The 16,314-nt window shown below is 37.1% G+C and overlaps 1 protein-coding gene across 1 annotated transcript in view; it reads left to right on the forward strand.

Moving 5' to 3' along the window:
- Positions 1 to 16,314, forward strand: part of PTPN12 (protein tyrosine phosphatase non-receptor type 12) — an 83,914-nt gene that overhangs the window by 32,318 nt on the left and 35,282 nt on the right. Inside the window, exons 2-7 of the mRNA XM_051630710.1 lie at positions 1,031 to 1,139; positions 4,593 to 4,669; positions 5,653 to 5,748; positions 8,527 to 8,565; positions 9,286 to 9,357; positions 12,934 to 12,993. Of these exons, the coding sequence (XP_051486670.1) occupies positions 1,031 to 1,139; positions 4,593 to 4,669; positions 5,653 to 5,748; positions 8,527 to 8,565; positions 9,286 to 9,357; positions 12,934 to 12,993 (453 nt within the window). The remainder of the gene's footprint in view (positions 1 to 1,030; positions 1,140 to 4,592; positions 4,670 to 5,652; positions 5,749 to 8,526; positions 8,566 to 9,285; positions 9,358 to 12,933; positions 12,994 to 16,314) is intronic.

Here is a 16,314-nt window from a genome sequence, read left to right on the forward strand (position 1 = left end):
GTAGGGTACCTAACACTCCATGGAATACTAAGGTCATTTGAAGCTACACTCTCTGCTTTCCTCTTGATCACCTTATGTATCACTTCCATGACAGTGTCAATAGAATGGCTGGTTTTGCAACCACCTGGTAGCTTTAGTTAGAAGCCAGAGTAAACTACATGAGTCCTTCAGGTTCCTTTTTAAATCTGGAGGTTTACACAATCGAAAGTTAGAAGCACTGTTGGCTCCTCTTCTATTTTTTCAAAGACTATTTATACTCTTCATCCTCAGTTTTAAGATAGCAAAGGCCTAATTTTAGTGGGATGATAAAAGCTGCATCACTCTTGTTATTTCCTAGGTTGCTGGAAGGCATGGGTTGGATTTTGTTATTAGGGGGGTTGACTTTTTGAAATTTCTAGGATTTGAAATATATAGAGGGAAAAAATAAGGTGTTGTGAATCCAGCAGACCCCCTGTCATTTACCTCAATTGTGAATACCATGTATCTGAGGGGAAGGGACCTTCTTTCTTTGGGTGTGCTTGAAGCCCAACAGGTGTTTGGTGTTAGAAGTTCATGCCTCTTAAAAGCGAGATTTTGCTGTCTGTTCAGTTGTCAGTGTGTTAGAAGCCATGTATTTCAGAGCAAAGTACCAGCTGCTGTCAGCTGCTCCTGCAACAGCCTGTGCTGTGCTCTTCCTCCAGGTATTCTGAGCAACAACAGATTTTTCTGTTTCTCACAGGTATTCTTAATGCAATTGTTACTCCCTAACAGGGCAGCGCATTCCCTAAATAAAATATAGCTATATTCTGTACTGCTGCTGTAGTGGCTTTTCCAAAGTTCTATGTCTCATGATGTACAGAGCTGATTTCAACTTGGTTGTAAATTGCTGATGACCTAAAAGTACTGGATAATTAGATTTTTTAAGTTCATTATTGTGAATACTGTAAAAGAGAGAAGTATTTTTGAGTGATCTTCTGCTTCATCAATGAAGATATTACCTAATGATGTTTCTGTTATCTTGAGACTTGAACATATACATGTTTTATTTCAGAGGTTAAGAAGATTATCAACAAAGTACAGAACAGAGAAGATCTACCCAACAGCCACTGGAGAAAAAGAAGAAAATGTTAAAAAGAATAGATACAAGGACATATTGCCATGTAAGTCTGATTGATGTGTTAATACAAATCAAAGTCAAGTGCTTGTTATTCTTGATCTAGTTTAGATTTTACTATTTAACTATTATTGAAAGACAAAATTGGAGATAACTTGCTGAAAGGTAACTTTCGTTGTTTTTTTTTTTTTTTTAGCTTGGAATGCTAAGTAAGTGAACATTTGTATGTTCTACTAGAAGAGCTATCACCTAAAGACAAAATGTGTGCTAGGTCCCAAGCCCGAGTGAGCTGACATTTTCAATTTAGCTTGGACTAGTCTAAAACCTTACTAGGTGCTTAACTGTATTTTTTCCCCAGGAGAATGTTATTCAGGGTGGAAAGCAAATGTCAGCACAAACTCTAGATTAAATTTTAAGGAAACTTAAGGAACCTGGCTTTGTGATTTGAAGTAAAATTGATCTTTTTTGCTTGTTTGTGTCCTGCAAATGGTGTCAGAGAACTTTCAGTACTGGATTATCTTTAGTTTGTATTTTGCTGGAGCCTAAATCATGTTCTTTGTAATGTTTGAATACAGGACATGAGTTGGAGCAGAATTTAAATTTTAAACCCATCAATGTATGGACAGAACAGATCAGTGATGTATAATGACAAGATTGCCTGTTACAGGCTCACTTTGTGTAGCTCATGAGGCCATGTATTTCAGCAGGTTTGACTGTACTTCTCAGTATGAACAGCTGACAGTGAGATAAAAGAATAGTTTTCTGATAAATGCCATTTTTCGCATCCCAGAAGATTAGCTACAGATATGTTTTATTTGGCTTATCTTTCTCAGAAGTGTTGGAAGGTTTATAACCAATTTGAAGTTGAAAATAGTCTTAAGCATCATTAGCTTTCATTTTGAAAATGTGTTTTCTAGTAATAAAATTCAGTGAATTACTGTGTGGTTCAGGCGATTGTAGACCTGTGTGCTCTGTTTTTCTACTGCTGGAATTTTTACTGTTTATCAGTGCTTGAAACAACACTTCCAGGGGTAAACTTGGCCCTAGATTGATTAATAAGGTGGGCATAGTGCTTCCTGCTGCAAGGATGGAAAGGCACATATTCAAATTTTGCTAGAGGATATATGTATAGCATATATCACATGCTGAAGAGTAGTATGGTACTAGGCTCATCATCAGCAAAGTTTTTAAATATAGGGGGCTTTGTGTTTCGTTTTTTTAGTTGGGAGGAAAAATGCTTAATGGATGGAGTGAAAAAGAGAACAGAAGTTATCGTTGTCTTTTAAGAGTTGTTACACTCTTTCTTCCATGCTGGTGTTTTGGCAGGTCATGAGCAACATTGCTTGTCTTGCTAGTACCTAGGCTGAACAAATGAGACACTTACTGGCTAATACAGAAGTGAATTGCTGCCACTGGAGTAGCAGATGGGCTTTTCTTTCATCTATGTAAAAATGGAGTAATTGGGATCTGAAAGGACACGCAGATCACAGCAAAGAAAATCAGAGGTTATATTTTCGGCTCAAGTGAGAATATCTTCAAGCATCCAAAGATTCCAATAATGAAGTGATGGGAGACCAGCTTGACACAAATGAAAGCCTTGGAGGAGGAAGGAAGGGCATACTTCACTTATCTCTTATAAATCCAGAAAGGAACTTAAAAATATAACTTAATTTGAGCTCAGTGCTACGTTTATCAGAAATGGTTGCTGCTATCAGAGTGTTCATGTTCACATTAGAATTTGCAAAGCGACCCTGAAAATGAAACATGATGTTCACTGGTCATCAATCGGACACCAGTTAGTAATTGTGAACTGAGCCTTTAAGATATATATCCAAGCACTTAATTTTCTGAATGTAGAACCCACAGTGAAATTTTTATTGGAAAATTCTATTCCAGACTTAAAACTCTAAAAGAGCTGAGCTGTGGCAGAGGCAGGCTGGAAATGGTGATGTTTGGAAATTGCTCTAGAATTTTGGATTTGCTCTGCTGGGAAGATAGGAGCCCTCTTTAGCCTGCCACTTTAATTAGTCTGATCCACCCTTTAAAAGTAGTTTTAGTATCCAGTCCGTGACACCATTGCATGTTTGTCAAGTGTTCTTGCTTCTACATTATATGTATGAGAGTGTAATACAGTGTAGTATGTTTCAAGAGTTACTCTTGCCTTTATGTGCATTTTCTTTAGGTCTGTGATCTATGTGTCTTGCCATCTACACTTGTGCTTTTTAGGAAGCATTATGTGGTAACGTGAACATTTTTTGCATGTTATCAAGACTGGCAGAAGTGTTCACCATCTTGGAAGACTTTTTGGAAGAGCTTTCTGTATAGAAATAACTCTGTACTTCTTGTGGGCATGGTTCCCTGTTTTATTACCAGTGATGTTTTGACAAAAAAAAACCCAAACTGAAGCAACTGTACTTCCTCTTTCTAAATAGACTTGTTCTTTCTGTTTTTTCTTGAATTTAGCTCTAATAAAAGTTTTAGCAGCTGTTCTGTGGTTGAGGAATTGACCCTGGGAGCAGAAACTAACAAACTGAGCAGATGCTGTTCCTGAAGATGCTTTTGTTCCCCAGTTGGAAGATTTATTTTTCTTTAACCTGGATTTCCAACTAAAACAGCTTTTATTGTAGAGATAGCTTGAATGATTTTTATGGGTAGTTATGAAGTCTTGATATCAAGAAGAGCTGGTTGAAGCTGCCAACCAGCTACGTTCATTCCTAGTAAGACTCATCAAGTTGTTTCTGTATTAAAGATTCACTAATTTTTTTTCAATGCCAAAAAGGATTCTGAGATATTTAGTTTATTCTGTCAACAAATAATAAAGGCTGTTTTTAAGACTGATGAGGATTTTGGTCTCCAAAGATCTGTTTTTGTAGGAAGCTTTATCTTGAAATGTCAAAACCCTCTAAATGAAGGAATCTACTGCTTCTAGTTTAGAAGTGCCGCAGCAAAGTGCCTAGCCCAGTGGTAGGGGGATAGAAGTCAGTCTGTGCCTGAGCAATAAATCCTAGTGCATGTTTCATGATGGAGTCATCCTTGGCAGAGGCTTTCAGGACTTGCCAGCTGCTTTAATTGTGCACTGTTGGGTTTTTTTTTATTATTTTTATTCTTTCTGCTTTCTCTAAATGTGTCTGGAATTCTGACCATAATGTTCTGTGTTAGTAGTGTTAGTATTATGAGTATTATGTAACTACAATTTTGATTACTTTTGAATTTTGCCTTTTTGTAATGAACCATTCTTGGGATTCCAGTAGTTGGAACTCTGTAAACTTCAGCATCAGAAGCACACAGCAGTAGGACCTGCTTTGCTTTTCCCTACCTGAGTAGATTTACCCATAAATGAAATTAACTGACTTGCTTGTGTGACTTCCTTTGGGAAACATTCTTTAATGCTTAATTTCTTCTCTACAGACAGTATGTAGTGCATCTGTTCTATTTACTGTTGCATATTGATTTACATGTGTTGCCATTCTTACTTAAAAAAAATAAATTCTTCTTTTAGTTGATCATAGCCGGGTTAAACTGACCTTAAAAACTCCCCCACAAGATTCAGACTACATCAATGCAAACTTTATTAAGGTATGTATGGCTGTCTTAACAGTTCTTAAATTCTTTTTAAGCTTCTCTGTCATAAATGCAGTTTTAATATTATAGCTGGAGATAAGAATTTTAAACTGAGGGGAAAGATTTTGTTTTATTATGGCTTGAATAAATTTGCAAATATCATTCTATTTATAAAGCAATGTAAGAAGTTTTAATGTTGCTCTAGGTGTAAGTATAATAGAAAATACTTTATTTTAAAGTGACAGACAGTTGAGTTGAAACTTAATACTATAGGAAAAATCAGATATGATTGTTTTAAGAGTTGGTAGTGTTAAAAATACCAGATTTTGAGAGGCTCTTTTTAGGGATCATAAGTGAGACGTTTTACAAATTGTGTGTTAGTGTGCACTTTTTGCTGTGTGTGGTAGAAATGTGGCAATGGAATTACATCTTAACATTCTTAATGAGAAGCCAGAATTTGGCTGACAGATTCTTAGACTTTTATTTCAAAGTGTGAATATTTTGGGTTTTGGCTTCAACACAGTAATGCTTACTCAGAAACAGGTGTTCATGTAAGTCTTAATTCTTGAATGTCTGGGTGGAAAAGTTGAATGTCTTCAATCTTTTATAGAAAACAAATTTTTATTTTTATTGTTTTTTTCAAATGTATTACTGGGGGAGAGGTAACTTAAATATGTTCAAGGAATGCTTTTTAGCAGAAGGATTTTCAAATTTTCAACATCAAATGTTTGTGTAACAAAGAAAGTGCAGACTTAAAGGGAAACTTAATGTTTTCTGTTTCAGTCTGGCAGCACAGTAGCTGTTATAATCTTGGGTTCCCTTGAAATCACTAGCAGAATTCCCAGTAGTGTAAATGGAACTCATATTTCATATTCACCCTTCCTGTGGTATAAAATAATATATATACTCATTTTACGTTATTATAACCTCAAGCCTTTTTTATTAAGTGCAGACAAATTTTCTTTATGTACGTTAATGGTTCATTTTTTCATTCCTAGGGAGTGCATGGGCCAAAAGCATATGTTGCTACCCAGGGACCATTAGCAAATACAGTAATAGACTTCTGGAGGATGATCTGGGAATACAATGTTGCTGTAAGTACCTACTTAAAAAACAGACATGGGTATTACCTTATTTTGTGGCACAGTGATTGTGTGTCTTTTGCCTGAGCTGGCTGCTGTTATCGAAGATGTTGACAGTGATGTAGTCCATTTACTTGTCAAATCTTGGTTTTGTAGTTTAAATAGCATTCTACATGTAATTATTATTATTTATTCAATTTAATAATGTGAATTCAAAGTAATAATTTTTTAATTACTATGAAATAATGCATATTTATTAATAGGTTGGTGCTTGGTTGTATCTGTCCTGTAGGAGACCTTACAACTCTGACTTAATGTGGATTGACAAAATAGGATACAGAAGCAGCATGTGAAACAAGAGCTTACCTTTCTGTTGATGCTAATTTTAAGCTACCTATTGGTTTATATATTCTACATCTGTATAAACATCTATTGTCAACTTTTAAGTACTGGTAAAATTGGATATGTTCAACAAATTCTTTCTGAAAATATCATTGCTTTATCGGACACTTAAGTCATGGTTACTTACTGTAACAAATAGCTTACCTGTTGGTGTATTTTTTTGTGCTAGTCACATTAATGTATCTGAAATACTATGTACCTGAAGTACCATGAGGTAAAGCCCTGGAGGTGGGAGGAACCAAAGAAAGCTGGTTAATATTCAAGGGTCACCTCCTCCAAGCTCAGGACTGATGCATTCCACAAAGAGGAAGTCAGGCAAAAACACTAGGAGGCCTGCATGAATGAACAAGAAGCTCCTGGACACACACACCATGCCAAGGGTGGAAGCAAGGATGGGTAGCCTGGGAGGAATACAGAGTATTTGAGCAGCCAGGGATCAGGTTAGGAAAGCTAAAGCTATGGTAGAATTAAATCTGGCCAGGGACACCAAGGGCAAGAAGAAAAACTTCTATAGGCATGTCACTGATATAAGGAAGACTAGGGAAAATGTGGGCCTTCTTCAAAAGTAAACAGGAGACCTGGTTACCTGGGATATGGAGAAAGCTGAGGTACTGAATTACTTTTTTTGCCTCAGTCTTCAATAGCAAGTGCTGAAGTCACACTACCCAAGTCACAGAAAGCAAAGGTGGGGAATGGGAGAAGGAAGAACAACCCATGTTGGGGGTAGGTCACTTTTGAGACCATCTAAGGAACCAGAAGGTGCACAAATCCATGGGACCTGATGAGATGAATCCACAGGTCCTGAGGGAACTGGTGGATGGAGTTGTTAAGCCACTATCCATCTTATTTGAGAAATTGTGGCAGTCTAGTGAAGTTCCCACTGACTGGAAAAGGTGAAACATAACTATCATTTGTAAAAATGGGAAAAAAGAAGAGCTAGGTAACTACAGGCCAGTGTAATTTGAGCCTGGCAAGATCATAGAGCAGATACTCCTGGCAATTACGCTGAGGTACATGGAAAATAAGGAGGTGACTGGTGACGGCCAACATGGTTTTGCTAAGGGCAAATTGTGCCTGACAAATGTGGTGGCTTTCTAGGGCAGTGTTGGTGGATAGGAAGACCAACTGATGTCATCTACCTGGAGTTCTGTAAAGCATTTCACACTGTCCTGTGAGATCCTTGTCTTTACTTTGGAGAGATGTGAGCTTGATGGATGGATCACTTGTTGGATAAGGAATTGGTTACACTCAGTTTTGGCGTGATGTCCAAGTAGAGATCAGTGATGAGTGGCATTTCTCAGATGTCAGTACTGGAACTGGTGCTGTTAGACATCTTTCTTGGTGACATGGACAGTGGGATTGAGTACACCCTTAGCATGTTTGTTGATGACTCTGAGCTCTCTGGGGAGAGATGCCATCCAGAGGGACCTTGACAGGCTTGAGAGGTGGGCCTGTGCAAACAATGTGAAGTTCAGCAAGGCCAAGGGCAAGGTCTTGCACATGGGTCAGAGCAATCCCAAACAGGTTGGATGGAGAATTGAGTTAAAACAGCTCTGTTTGATGAGAAGCTCAACTTGAGCCAGCAATGTGCACTTGCAGGCCAGAAAGCCAACCGTGTCCTGGGCTACATCAAAAGAAGTGTGGGCAGCAGTCACAGGAGGGGGTTCTGCCTCTCTACTCAGCTTTCATGAGACCTCTCCTGGAGTACTGTGTCCAGTTCTGGAGCCCCCAACATAAGAAGGACATGAAGCTCCTGAAAAAGTCCAGAGAAGAGCCATGAAGATGATCAAAGGGCTGAGAGAGTCCTACAAAGACAGGCTAGGAGAGTTGGGGTTGTTCAGCCCGGAGAAGAGAAGGGTCCAGGGATGTCTTATAGCAGCCTTACAGTCTCTGAAGGGGCTACAGAAAAGCTGGTTAGAACTAGATGATCTTTAAGGTTCCTTCCAACCCAAACCATTCTGTGAGTCTATAAAATAGCTTAACAAATCTGATTTTTGTTTTTTAAATAGCTTTGGGCTTTTTTTGCACGTATTTTAAGCAAACATAGGTGTGTTTCTTCCAGTTGGCAAGTGGTTCTATATTTTTGTGATTGATTTTAGACTTTACAGTCAGGCTGAATAAATAAGGTACCAGGATTACAGTGATTTCAAATGAAGTAGCCTTAATTGTATTACTATTGTCGGTTATTTTTTGCAGGATAAAACATGAGTACTGTTTTAGAGTTACAAGAATATGAAATCACAGGTAGGAAAATAGTGTTAATTAGTCTCTTAGTAGTTACCAATTAAGGCATATCAGTATCTGCCCAGATGGAAGGAAGCAGTAAATTGGTGGTGAATTTACTTGATCTAAAACCAGCTAACTTTGAGCATCTTTTTTTCTTTTCAGATAATTGTAATGGCCTGTCGAGAATTTGAAATGGGAAGGGTATGTATACTAAATACTAAGCTAGATGAGCATTGCCTGTGTGGAGTAATGTGCCAATACCTGTGAAGCTTCCAATGGCAAATCCATAACTGTAAAAATAAATCTGCCAGATTGACTAAGAATGCCTATGCTTATATGTGTATGCATAGAAAATAGTGAATGGGGCTGCTTTCCTTTGCTCCAGTTGTAATGTTGCATTGTTCCTTAGGTGTTGTCTCAGTGGAATGGGTGTGTTTGTATACAGAACTGTACCAATGGTCTGTATCTGCTTATGTCCCTATGGAGAAAAATCTTGCTCTTGGTGGGATATAGGCCAACTATTACAATCCTGAGTCCTTCAGAATTTCCTGTCAATTGATACAGCTGCGAAAACAATCTGTCTTTTAAATCTCTCTGTTATACTCTTATGACCTGAGAAGGAAAGAAAAAATGTGGTCCAGCATTGTGAGCTCCAGATTTTCAGAAAAACTAAACTAGCTGTCTTTGCTTCCCTATGTATGATGTGTGCTTGTGCATATGGATCAGCCATGGGGCTCACATCAGACATCTTACTATCTTAGTAGATGTCCAACAAGGGACAAGTAGGCAGATGTTAAGGAAAAGCACTGAACAAGAGAGAGAATAAGGCATTAAAGATTATAGCTTTATCTGCTTTGCTTTTGTTAATCATAATCTTTCAGTAGTACACATGAATTAAATCAGGATTCTTTGCTTTAACAGAAAAAATGTGAACGTTACTGGCCTCTGTATGGAGAAGCAGCTGTAACTTTTGGACCATTTCGTGTTTCTTGTGTAAGTATAAAGCTTTATAAGTTAATTTTGAAGGATTTATTGCTTTTGTAACTTGAAATAACTCCTCAACAAACAGTTTGTATTTCAAAACAAATGCTTTTTTTAATTGTTCTGTACCAAATTTTACACAACAAATCTCAAAGGAATGCAGTGGAAAACAATGTATTTATCTAAGCTGTGTGGTGTTTTGAATCCTCCACAATTTTTTTATTTTTAAGTAGGGAACCTGTGTGCTTTGGTCTTTTATCTTTTTATATATCATTTCTTTAGCTTTACGTAATGTAGTTTTGAATGTCTATATTATACTCAAGAAATTAAGTAATTCATGTGGTTGCTTCTAACCATTATGACTTGTGCATTCTGGATGGGCTTGAGAAATGAAAGTAACACTGGAATAGAATCAGAATCATAGAGGTTGGAAGGGACCTCTGAAGATCATCAAGTCCAACCCCCCTGCTGCAGCAGGAACACCTAGGGCAGGTCACACAGAAACACGTCCAGGTGGGTCTTGAAAGTCTACAGAGAAGGAGACTCCAAAACCTCTCTGGGCAGCCTGTCCCAGGGCTCTGTCACCCTCACAGTAAAGAAGTTTTTCTTCCTGTTGAGGTGGAACTTTCTGTGTTGTAACTTGGTGCGGTTTCCCCTTGTTCTATCACAGGGCACCACTTGAAAAGAGATTGGCCCATTCTTGACATCCACCCTTCAGATATTTATAGACATTAATAAGGTCCCTTCTTAGTCTTCTCTTTTCAAGACTAAACAGCCCCAGGTCTCTCAGGCTTTCCTCATATGACAGATGTTCCAGTCCCTTAATCATCCTCGTAGCCCTCGGTTGGACTCTTTCCAGTATATTCCTGTCCCTTTTAAACTGGGGAGCCCAGAACTGGACGTAATACTCCAGACGTGATCTTATGAGGGCAGAGTAGAGGGGGAGGAGAACCTCCCATGGCCTGCTAGCCACACGGTTCTTAATACGTCCCTAGATACTATTGGCTTTCTTGGCCACAAGGGCACATTGCTGTTCCATGGATAACTTGTCCGCCAGGACCCTAAGGTTATTATTTTTAAGTTACATAAAGTTAATTAGCATGAATAAAGAAAATGGGAAGTAAACTAAATCTTTTTAGACTTACTTCTCTTAGTAGCAGATACAAGTTTATTTGAAAATACTTCCTTTGCTTCTATTGTTGCTTTTAAAATAAAAAAAAATAATTAAAAAATTAGTAGCAGATCACCATGAGTCCTGAATCTTTTCCTGGATAATTCCTGCAGGGTAACTGTCAAGTAAGCTATGATTCCAGAAAGACTAAGGAAACCTGAATGTTTCCATTGCATGTTCTGTCAGTGTTATCAGTAGTTCTGATCTGAGATTAACTGCTAGAGCCTCTTCCAGTTTTGATATTTGCTCATAAATAAGGATTTCTGGCAGATTAGTAGGCAGGAAGAGGGACTGTGAGCATCTACACCATGAACAGCAGGCAGTTGAAAGTGATCGTTCCTTTGGCACCTGTCATCCCAGCAGCACACAAGAGTATATCCCAGTGGGTTTTTGCAATTGTCTTTCCTTGATAGAGAAACCTGGATAGTAAATTGCACCATCACTTCGTGGTGCAATTACTGTTTCACAAAAGGGGACCACTTGCATAGCAGAAACTTGCTTCATTAACTGTGAGGTTTTCAGGGTATGGATGAGGACACAGTGTGGGGGAGCGTAGCCACCAAAATCCATACAATAAACTTTACTTACCTGTGGGGTAGTGTCTGCTCTGCCTTTGTACACACCTGTTCATGTATCTTTATTCCTTCCTGCTTTAAACATGTGACCTGTTTGTCCAGCTTCTAACTCTAGGACTTGTGATCCCATAACCTTTCCTTCTAGATGACACCAAGGGCCATCCAGCTATTGCATGGTGTTCGGTGGCAGCCTAATTAGTTAAGGGAAGAGAATAGAAAATCATATATATAGGGTGATCCTTCTTATATTTGTCAGTTTCCAGCAATGGTCTATCAAGACTTCCTTGATTGGGTGCTGCCCCTGCATTAGCACCATTTTTATAAAGCAGTGGATGATGAATTTGACTTTTTTTTTATATTTGGGGTTTTGTTTTGTGTCATTTATTCTTTCTGATATTCACATCATAGTGTTGGAATAAAACGCTGCCTTGTGTCTTTATTTTTAATCTTGCCACCTGGTAGTTTAATCAGGCTTTATTATGTTCTACTAGTTGGTGTAAGGATATGACTGAATTCTGGCATTAAAGTGTTCAGTATAACCATCTTCAGAACAAATGATCTTACTGTGAACTTTTAATTGGCCTTAGCTGCCTACTTATTCTAAAACGGTGGAACTGATTCATTCCAAATTGATCTCAAAACTGTGTTTTTCTTCTCCTTGTCTCAAAATTACGTGAGCTTGGGCAGGAATTACTCCTATTTTCTAGCTGAAGTGCTTTAAGGTGTTCTGAAAGACCTAGCATGCCAGTTTACCGAGCTATTTGAGTAATCCTACTTTGAAATTGTCTACCAAGAATTAAGTAAAATTCAAATTAATCTTGTCAGGAAATTGTATATTTTAAAATTTTAGTCAATAAAGATTCTGGGTAGTCTCTTCCTACCTTAAATTGACTTTTAAATTGACTTGTGAGCTTAGTTTTTTGGCTTTTTCCTTTTCTTTTTCTCCCCCCCCCCCCAATATCTAGTTGGAAATGGTCACGTGCCTGGCAAATATTTGTGAAAATGGGTCGTTTGTACATTGTATTTGACTTGTTAGCTACAGCTGAGAATGTATTACCTTTGGGTACCATGGTATATTTGAACTCCATTGCTTCTAGCTCTGCACTATCTCCTCTAAATCTGCAAGGTGCTGCAATTGCTTTCTTGATGAAAAGTGGTGAATTCCCTGAGTTCACTGTGGAAGCTGTAATGCTAAGCTTTTAAAGGCTTCTTCAGATTGTCATATTACTAATATTTTAAGTACAGTAAAATTGTTTGGTGTCTGCACTATAAACTTCCCTTAATGTTTGAAAGGCAGATTGGAAAATTCTGGGAGCCTAGAAGCTATGCTTTTTGGCTGCAACCAAAATAGTTACAATGATCCATTTAGATACACCCTTAATTGAAAATAATAGAAGGGAAGAAATGAAAGGAGATGTCACAGCATAGAGTGATAAGGCTGAAGTTTGTACAGCAGAAGTTCTATAGAAGGATGACTGTGGGAGGCAATCTGTAAATTAAATAGATGTATGGAGAAATAAAGCAACAGAAGTACTTTGAAATGCTGTTAAAATGTTTATTGGTGGTTTGTGGAGCAGGCTAGACACTTACTGATTTGAAAACTCACATTTTTATTTTAAGCAGAAGTAACATCTTTTACAGTTCTCTTGTGTAGCAAGCTAAGTTGCTACTGTTTTAAAAATTTAATGATGTTTTCATTGCCCATCTTTTGGGGAAATCATAGATAAAAACCCAGTAAATTAAAAGAGAGACACCTGAGTTTAAAGTTTGGATTTTTAGTTATGTTCTGTATGCTGCATATTGATCTTTTTTTCCATTTCGTTACTGTTCTCTCATGTTTAGGAAGCTGAGCAAGCAAGAACAGATTACTTCATTAGAACATTATTACTTGAATTTCAAAACGTAAGTATACGATCACTTCTGGTCTCAGCTTTAATGGTTGCTCACAGGATTCTAGTATGATACAATGGAGGAAACTCATAAGAAGTTCTGCACTTTTACAGCTGCTAACTCTATGTAAATCATCAAGTTCAGAATTGATGTTAAAAGCTTAGTATATAAGATGAAAGTAGTGGAACTCTTTACTTGTCTTTATTTAGGTTCTTGGTTAGCCAAGGGTTTGTGTGATGGTCATCAATAGTGTGTGTTAACAACTAGAAAGCTTCAGTCATCCTAGGAGAATTTCATTGTTTACTCCAACTGAAAATTTAGTGACAAACTGAATCAAACTTGTAAAAAAACCCTTCTATTTCCTCTAGTTAGATTCTTTTTGGTTAAAGTATGTGTACTTGTTAGAAGTATTAATTTATTGTCAAGAAGGTTTGACAATGTTGAAAGAAATTTCTCATGCCCACACATCTACTTGTATTGCCCAATAAAAATAAAGCAAGAATGACAACAACTCTAGTAATTTTAATTTTTTTTCCCCAAAAAGTTTCTCACTCCAGTTTGTAAACAGCCATCATTTGTGGAATTGAAATAAATACCAAGAATATGGAATATCGAGTTGCATTGTCTTTTTGCTTGGATACCTTGTGCATGGAGGAATTGCATGTAAGATGTCCAAGGGTCAAGATAGAAATGTGGTTTTAAAAGTGAGCTCAAGTCTTTGAAGTTCCTGAAGATTTTATAATAGTGTTCAATGCTTTGAATTGGCTTACCAGACAAGTATTGTGGTAAACCAGTTCTTTTACTTGTGAAGTTGGCAAATCTAAATGTTTACAACTAGTCTCTCTATGGAAAAAATTGACTTAATTCACCTTAGTGAAAACTTGCAATGCAAACTACTGTAAAACATGAGACCTACTTCATAAACTGATTATGTTACATTAATTGTGAAATTGACACATTTTCAGTGAAATAAAAGCATTTGCATTCTCCTAAGTGTTAGGAATGAATGTTTTAAGCTTTTTTGCAAATTTGAGTGTTGGATTTGAGGTGGTTTTATTTTTTTGAAAAGCAACTGTCGTTATATCAAAATAAGTGTAGAGCTGTCATGCAAAAACATGAAGTCTGTTTTACAAAATATCTGTCATTTTAATTGACATCCTGTAGTAAGAAATTACTTGTTCATGTTAGTTTGGTTATGTTTTCTTTAGCAATCCTTCATTCCATTTCAATAACTGATATGACAGGAGTTATGAAAACTGTTTTATCACGAGTGGGGTAATTTTGAGGGTCAATTTTTGTCTTCGGCAGCTTGCTAGGTGCTTGCAGCGGGATGTACATACTTAATCATTTCATTCTGTTCGTGTGTCCTGAATGCTCAAAACTGACTGTGCTATGAAACTTCTTAGATAGCAGAAACTAATTGCATAGTAACTGTGGGATATGCAACTTTTTTAAAAAATAATGCACTTAAAAACAGAACTGAAAAGATGTCAAAAACCCCAAAGCAGAACCTATTTTACTTTTAATACCTGCATATCATGAGAACTGGTTACTTCAGAAACTGTGGCTGATTTATGTTTTGCCTGCAAATACTAGACATGCAAATTGTTTGGCTACTTGACTTCCTTGAGCTCTGTGCCAGTTAATTCTTATAGGATGCCTGTGTACTACATAAAAACTAAGTAGTAACAAAAAGCTACAGTTTCTCCTATGCTTTTGATCTTAGCAAAGAGCCTAAAGTTTATGTTCCTTCAAGGAGTAATGTAACTGAAAGGATGAACGAGTTATGTTGATACTCAACTGATAAAATGATCTATCTTCAGACTTACCTAGCAAATGTGCTTCAGGATTTCTGTGAGCATATGTTTTGGTAATGAACTACAGCCTTTTCATCTTACTTTGAAGACTTTTAAGTGTAGCCTTGAACTGGGGAGGAAAATATGTATGTGTGATATAAAGTAATAACCTTTTAAATTTTCTTTTTGGTTTTCCAGAAAAATGAGAAGTTTTGTCACTTCTGCAAAATTTTCAGTGGAGTATGATACAAAATACTATGCAAAAGAGTTTAAAAACTATATAAATATACAAAGTAATTCTAGTTTCTAGGAAGTAAACTAATTTGACTGAAACTTGAAGGTTATTTTAAGGAGAAACACCAGGTTCTTTCTTCAAAAGTGGCAGTAAAAAAGGACTGTGAAGGTTCTTTTTTCATTTTTAGTGTCCCTGTAAAAAGCATAAATTTGGATTATTTTTTCTGACAGTTCTGCTAACGTGAAAAATCACTGGTTTTGTCTCTTTTTAAATGTAATTAAATGAAAGGTTTTGGTGGATCTTAATAGGCAGCTGTGACTTGTTGCTGATGACACTGGTTAACATAATCAGTTGGATTTTTAAAATTTCTTGGGCTGGATTTTGTCTTGTTTTTATTAGCTACAGCACTTCCACAGGTCTGGCAAAAGCCAAGTGTCAAAAATAGTTGGTTCATTTGGAAGAAGATACATAAATTTCCATGTTCAAGAGGTTTACTATGTTGTGTCTCAAATGACTAAACAGAAGGTAGCATAGGTCTTGAAACTTGTGACTTGTAATGATAAAAAAATTGTACATTACTTTGAGGATATACTAGAATCCAGAGTTGTGACAACAGTGTGGAGAGGTGCTGTAGAACTAGCTATACTGTGAATAGTTTGGATAATGATGGGAAAGGATTTGTTCTTTCAGGGATTCAGCTAGCTGAGTAACTAAGCTGTTCTAAAGCCTGCTTCTTGCCTTGTCTTTAGTACTATTGTAACGTGCTTGAGAGTGTACCTCCTGTTGCTGCAGGTGTGATCCGTGTTTAGATGTGGCCTGAATTTTTTCTCTCCTTCATTTTCCTCTGCGTGTGCACACACATGTACACACACTTTATTTTTGTTGACAAAACAACAGCAACCTCTCAGTTTTTTTCCAGTGTATGTTACTGGTGAACAATTGGAACAAGAAGGTTTCATGGTGGTCTTTCCTTTTCTTTCTCCCTTTCAAAGCTAAGTCTGTAAGGACAGAGAATCTTAACACAGTGCAACTTTGTGGGTCCTTTAGCCCATACATTATAGAGATGGGCTTCTGTGCACTGTCCCATAGTGCCTTCTCCTGTGCATTAGCAGCACTCAGAATACTACTGCAGAATTTCCCTTCTGTTTTTTTAAGTGGTATAAGCTGTGGATTTTTTAATGCAGTGAATGGCTTTGCTTTACTGCACATTTAATCATGCAAGAAGTGATGGTTCATAGAACTAATTATTTAACACAAACTCCTCAAATATGTCTTGTCATTAACACCTTTCTCCCCCTCCCT

This window comes from Apus apus, chromosome 1 (assembly GCF_020740795.1).
Source record: "Apus apus isolate bApuApu2 chromosome 1, bApuApu2.pri.cur, whole genome shotgun sequence".
In the NCBI taxonomy this organism is placed as follows: domain Eukaryota; kingdom Metazoa; phylum Chordata; class Aves; order Apodiformes; family Apodidae; genus Apus; species Apus apus.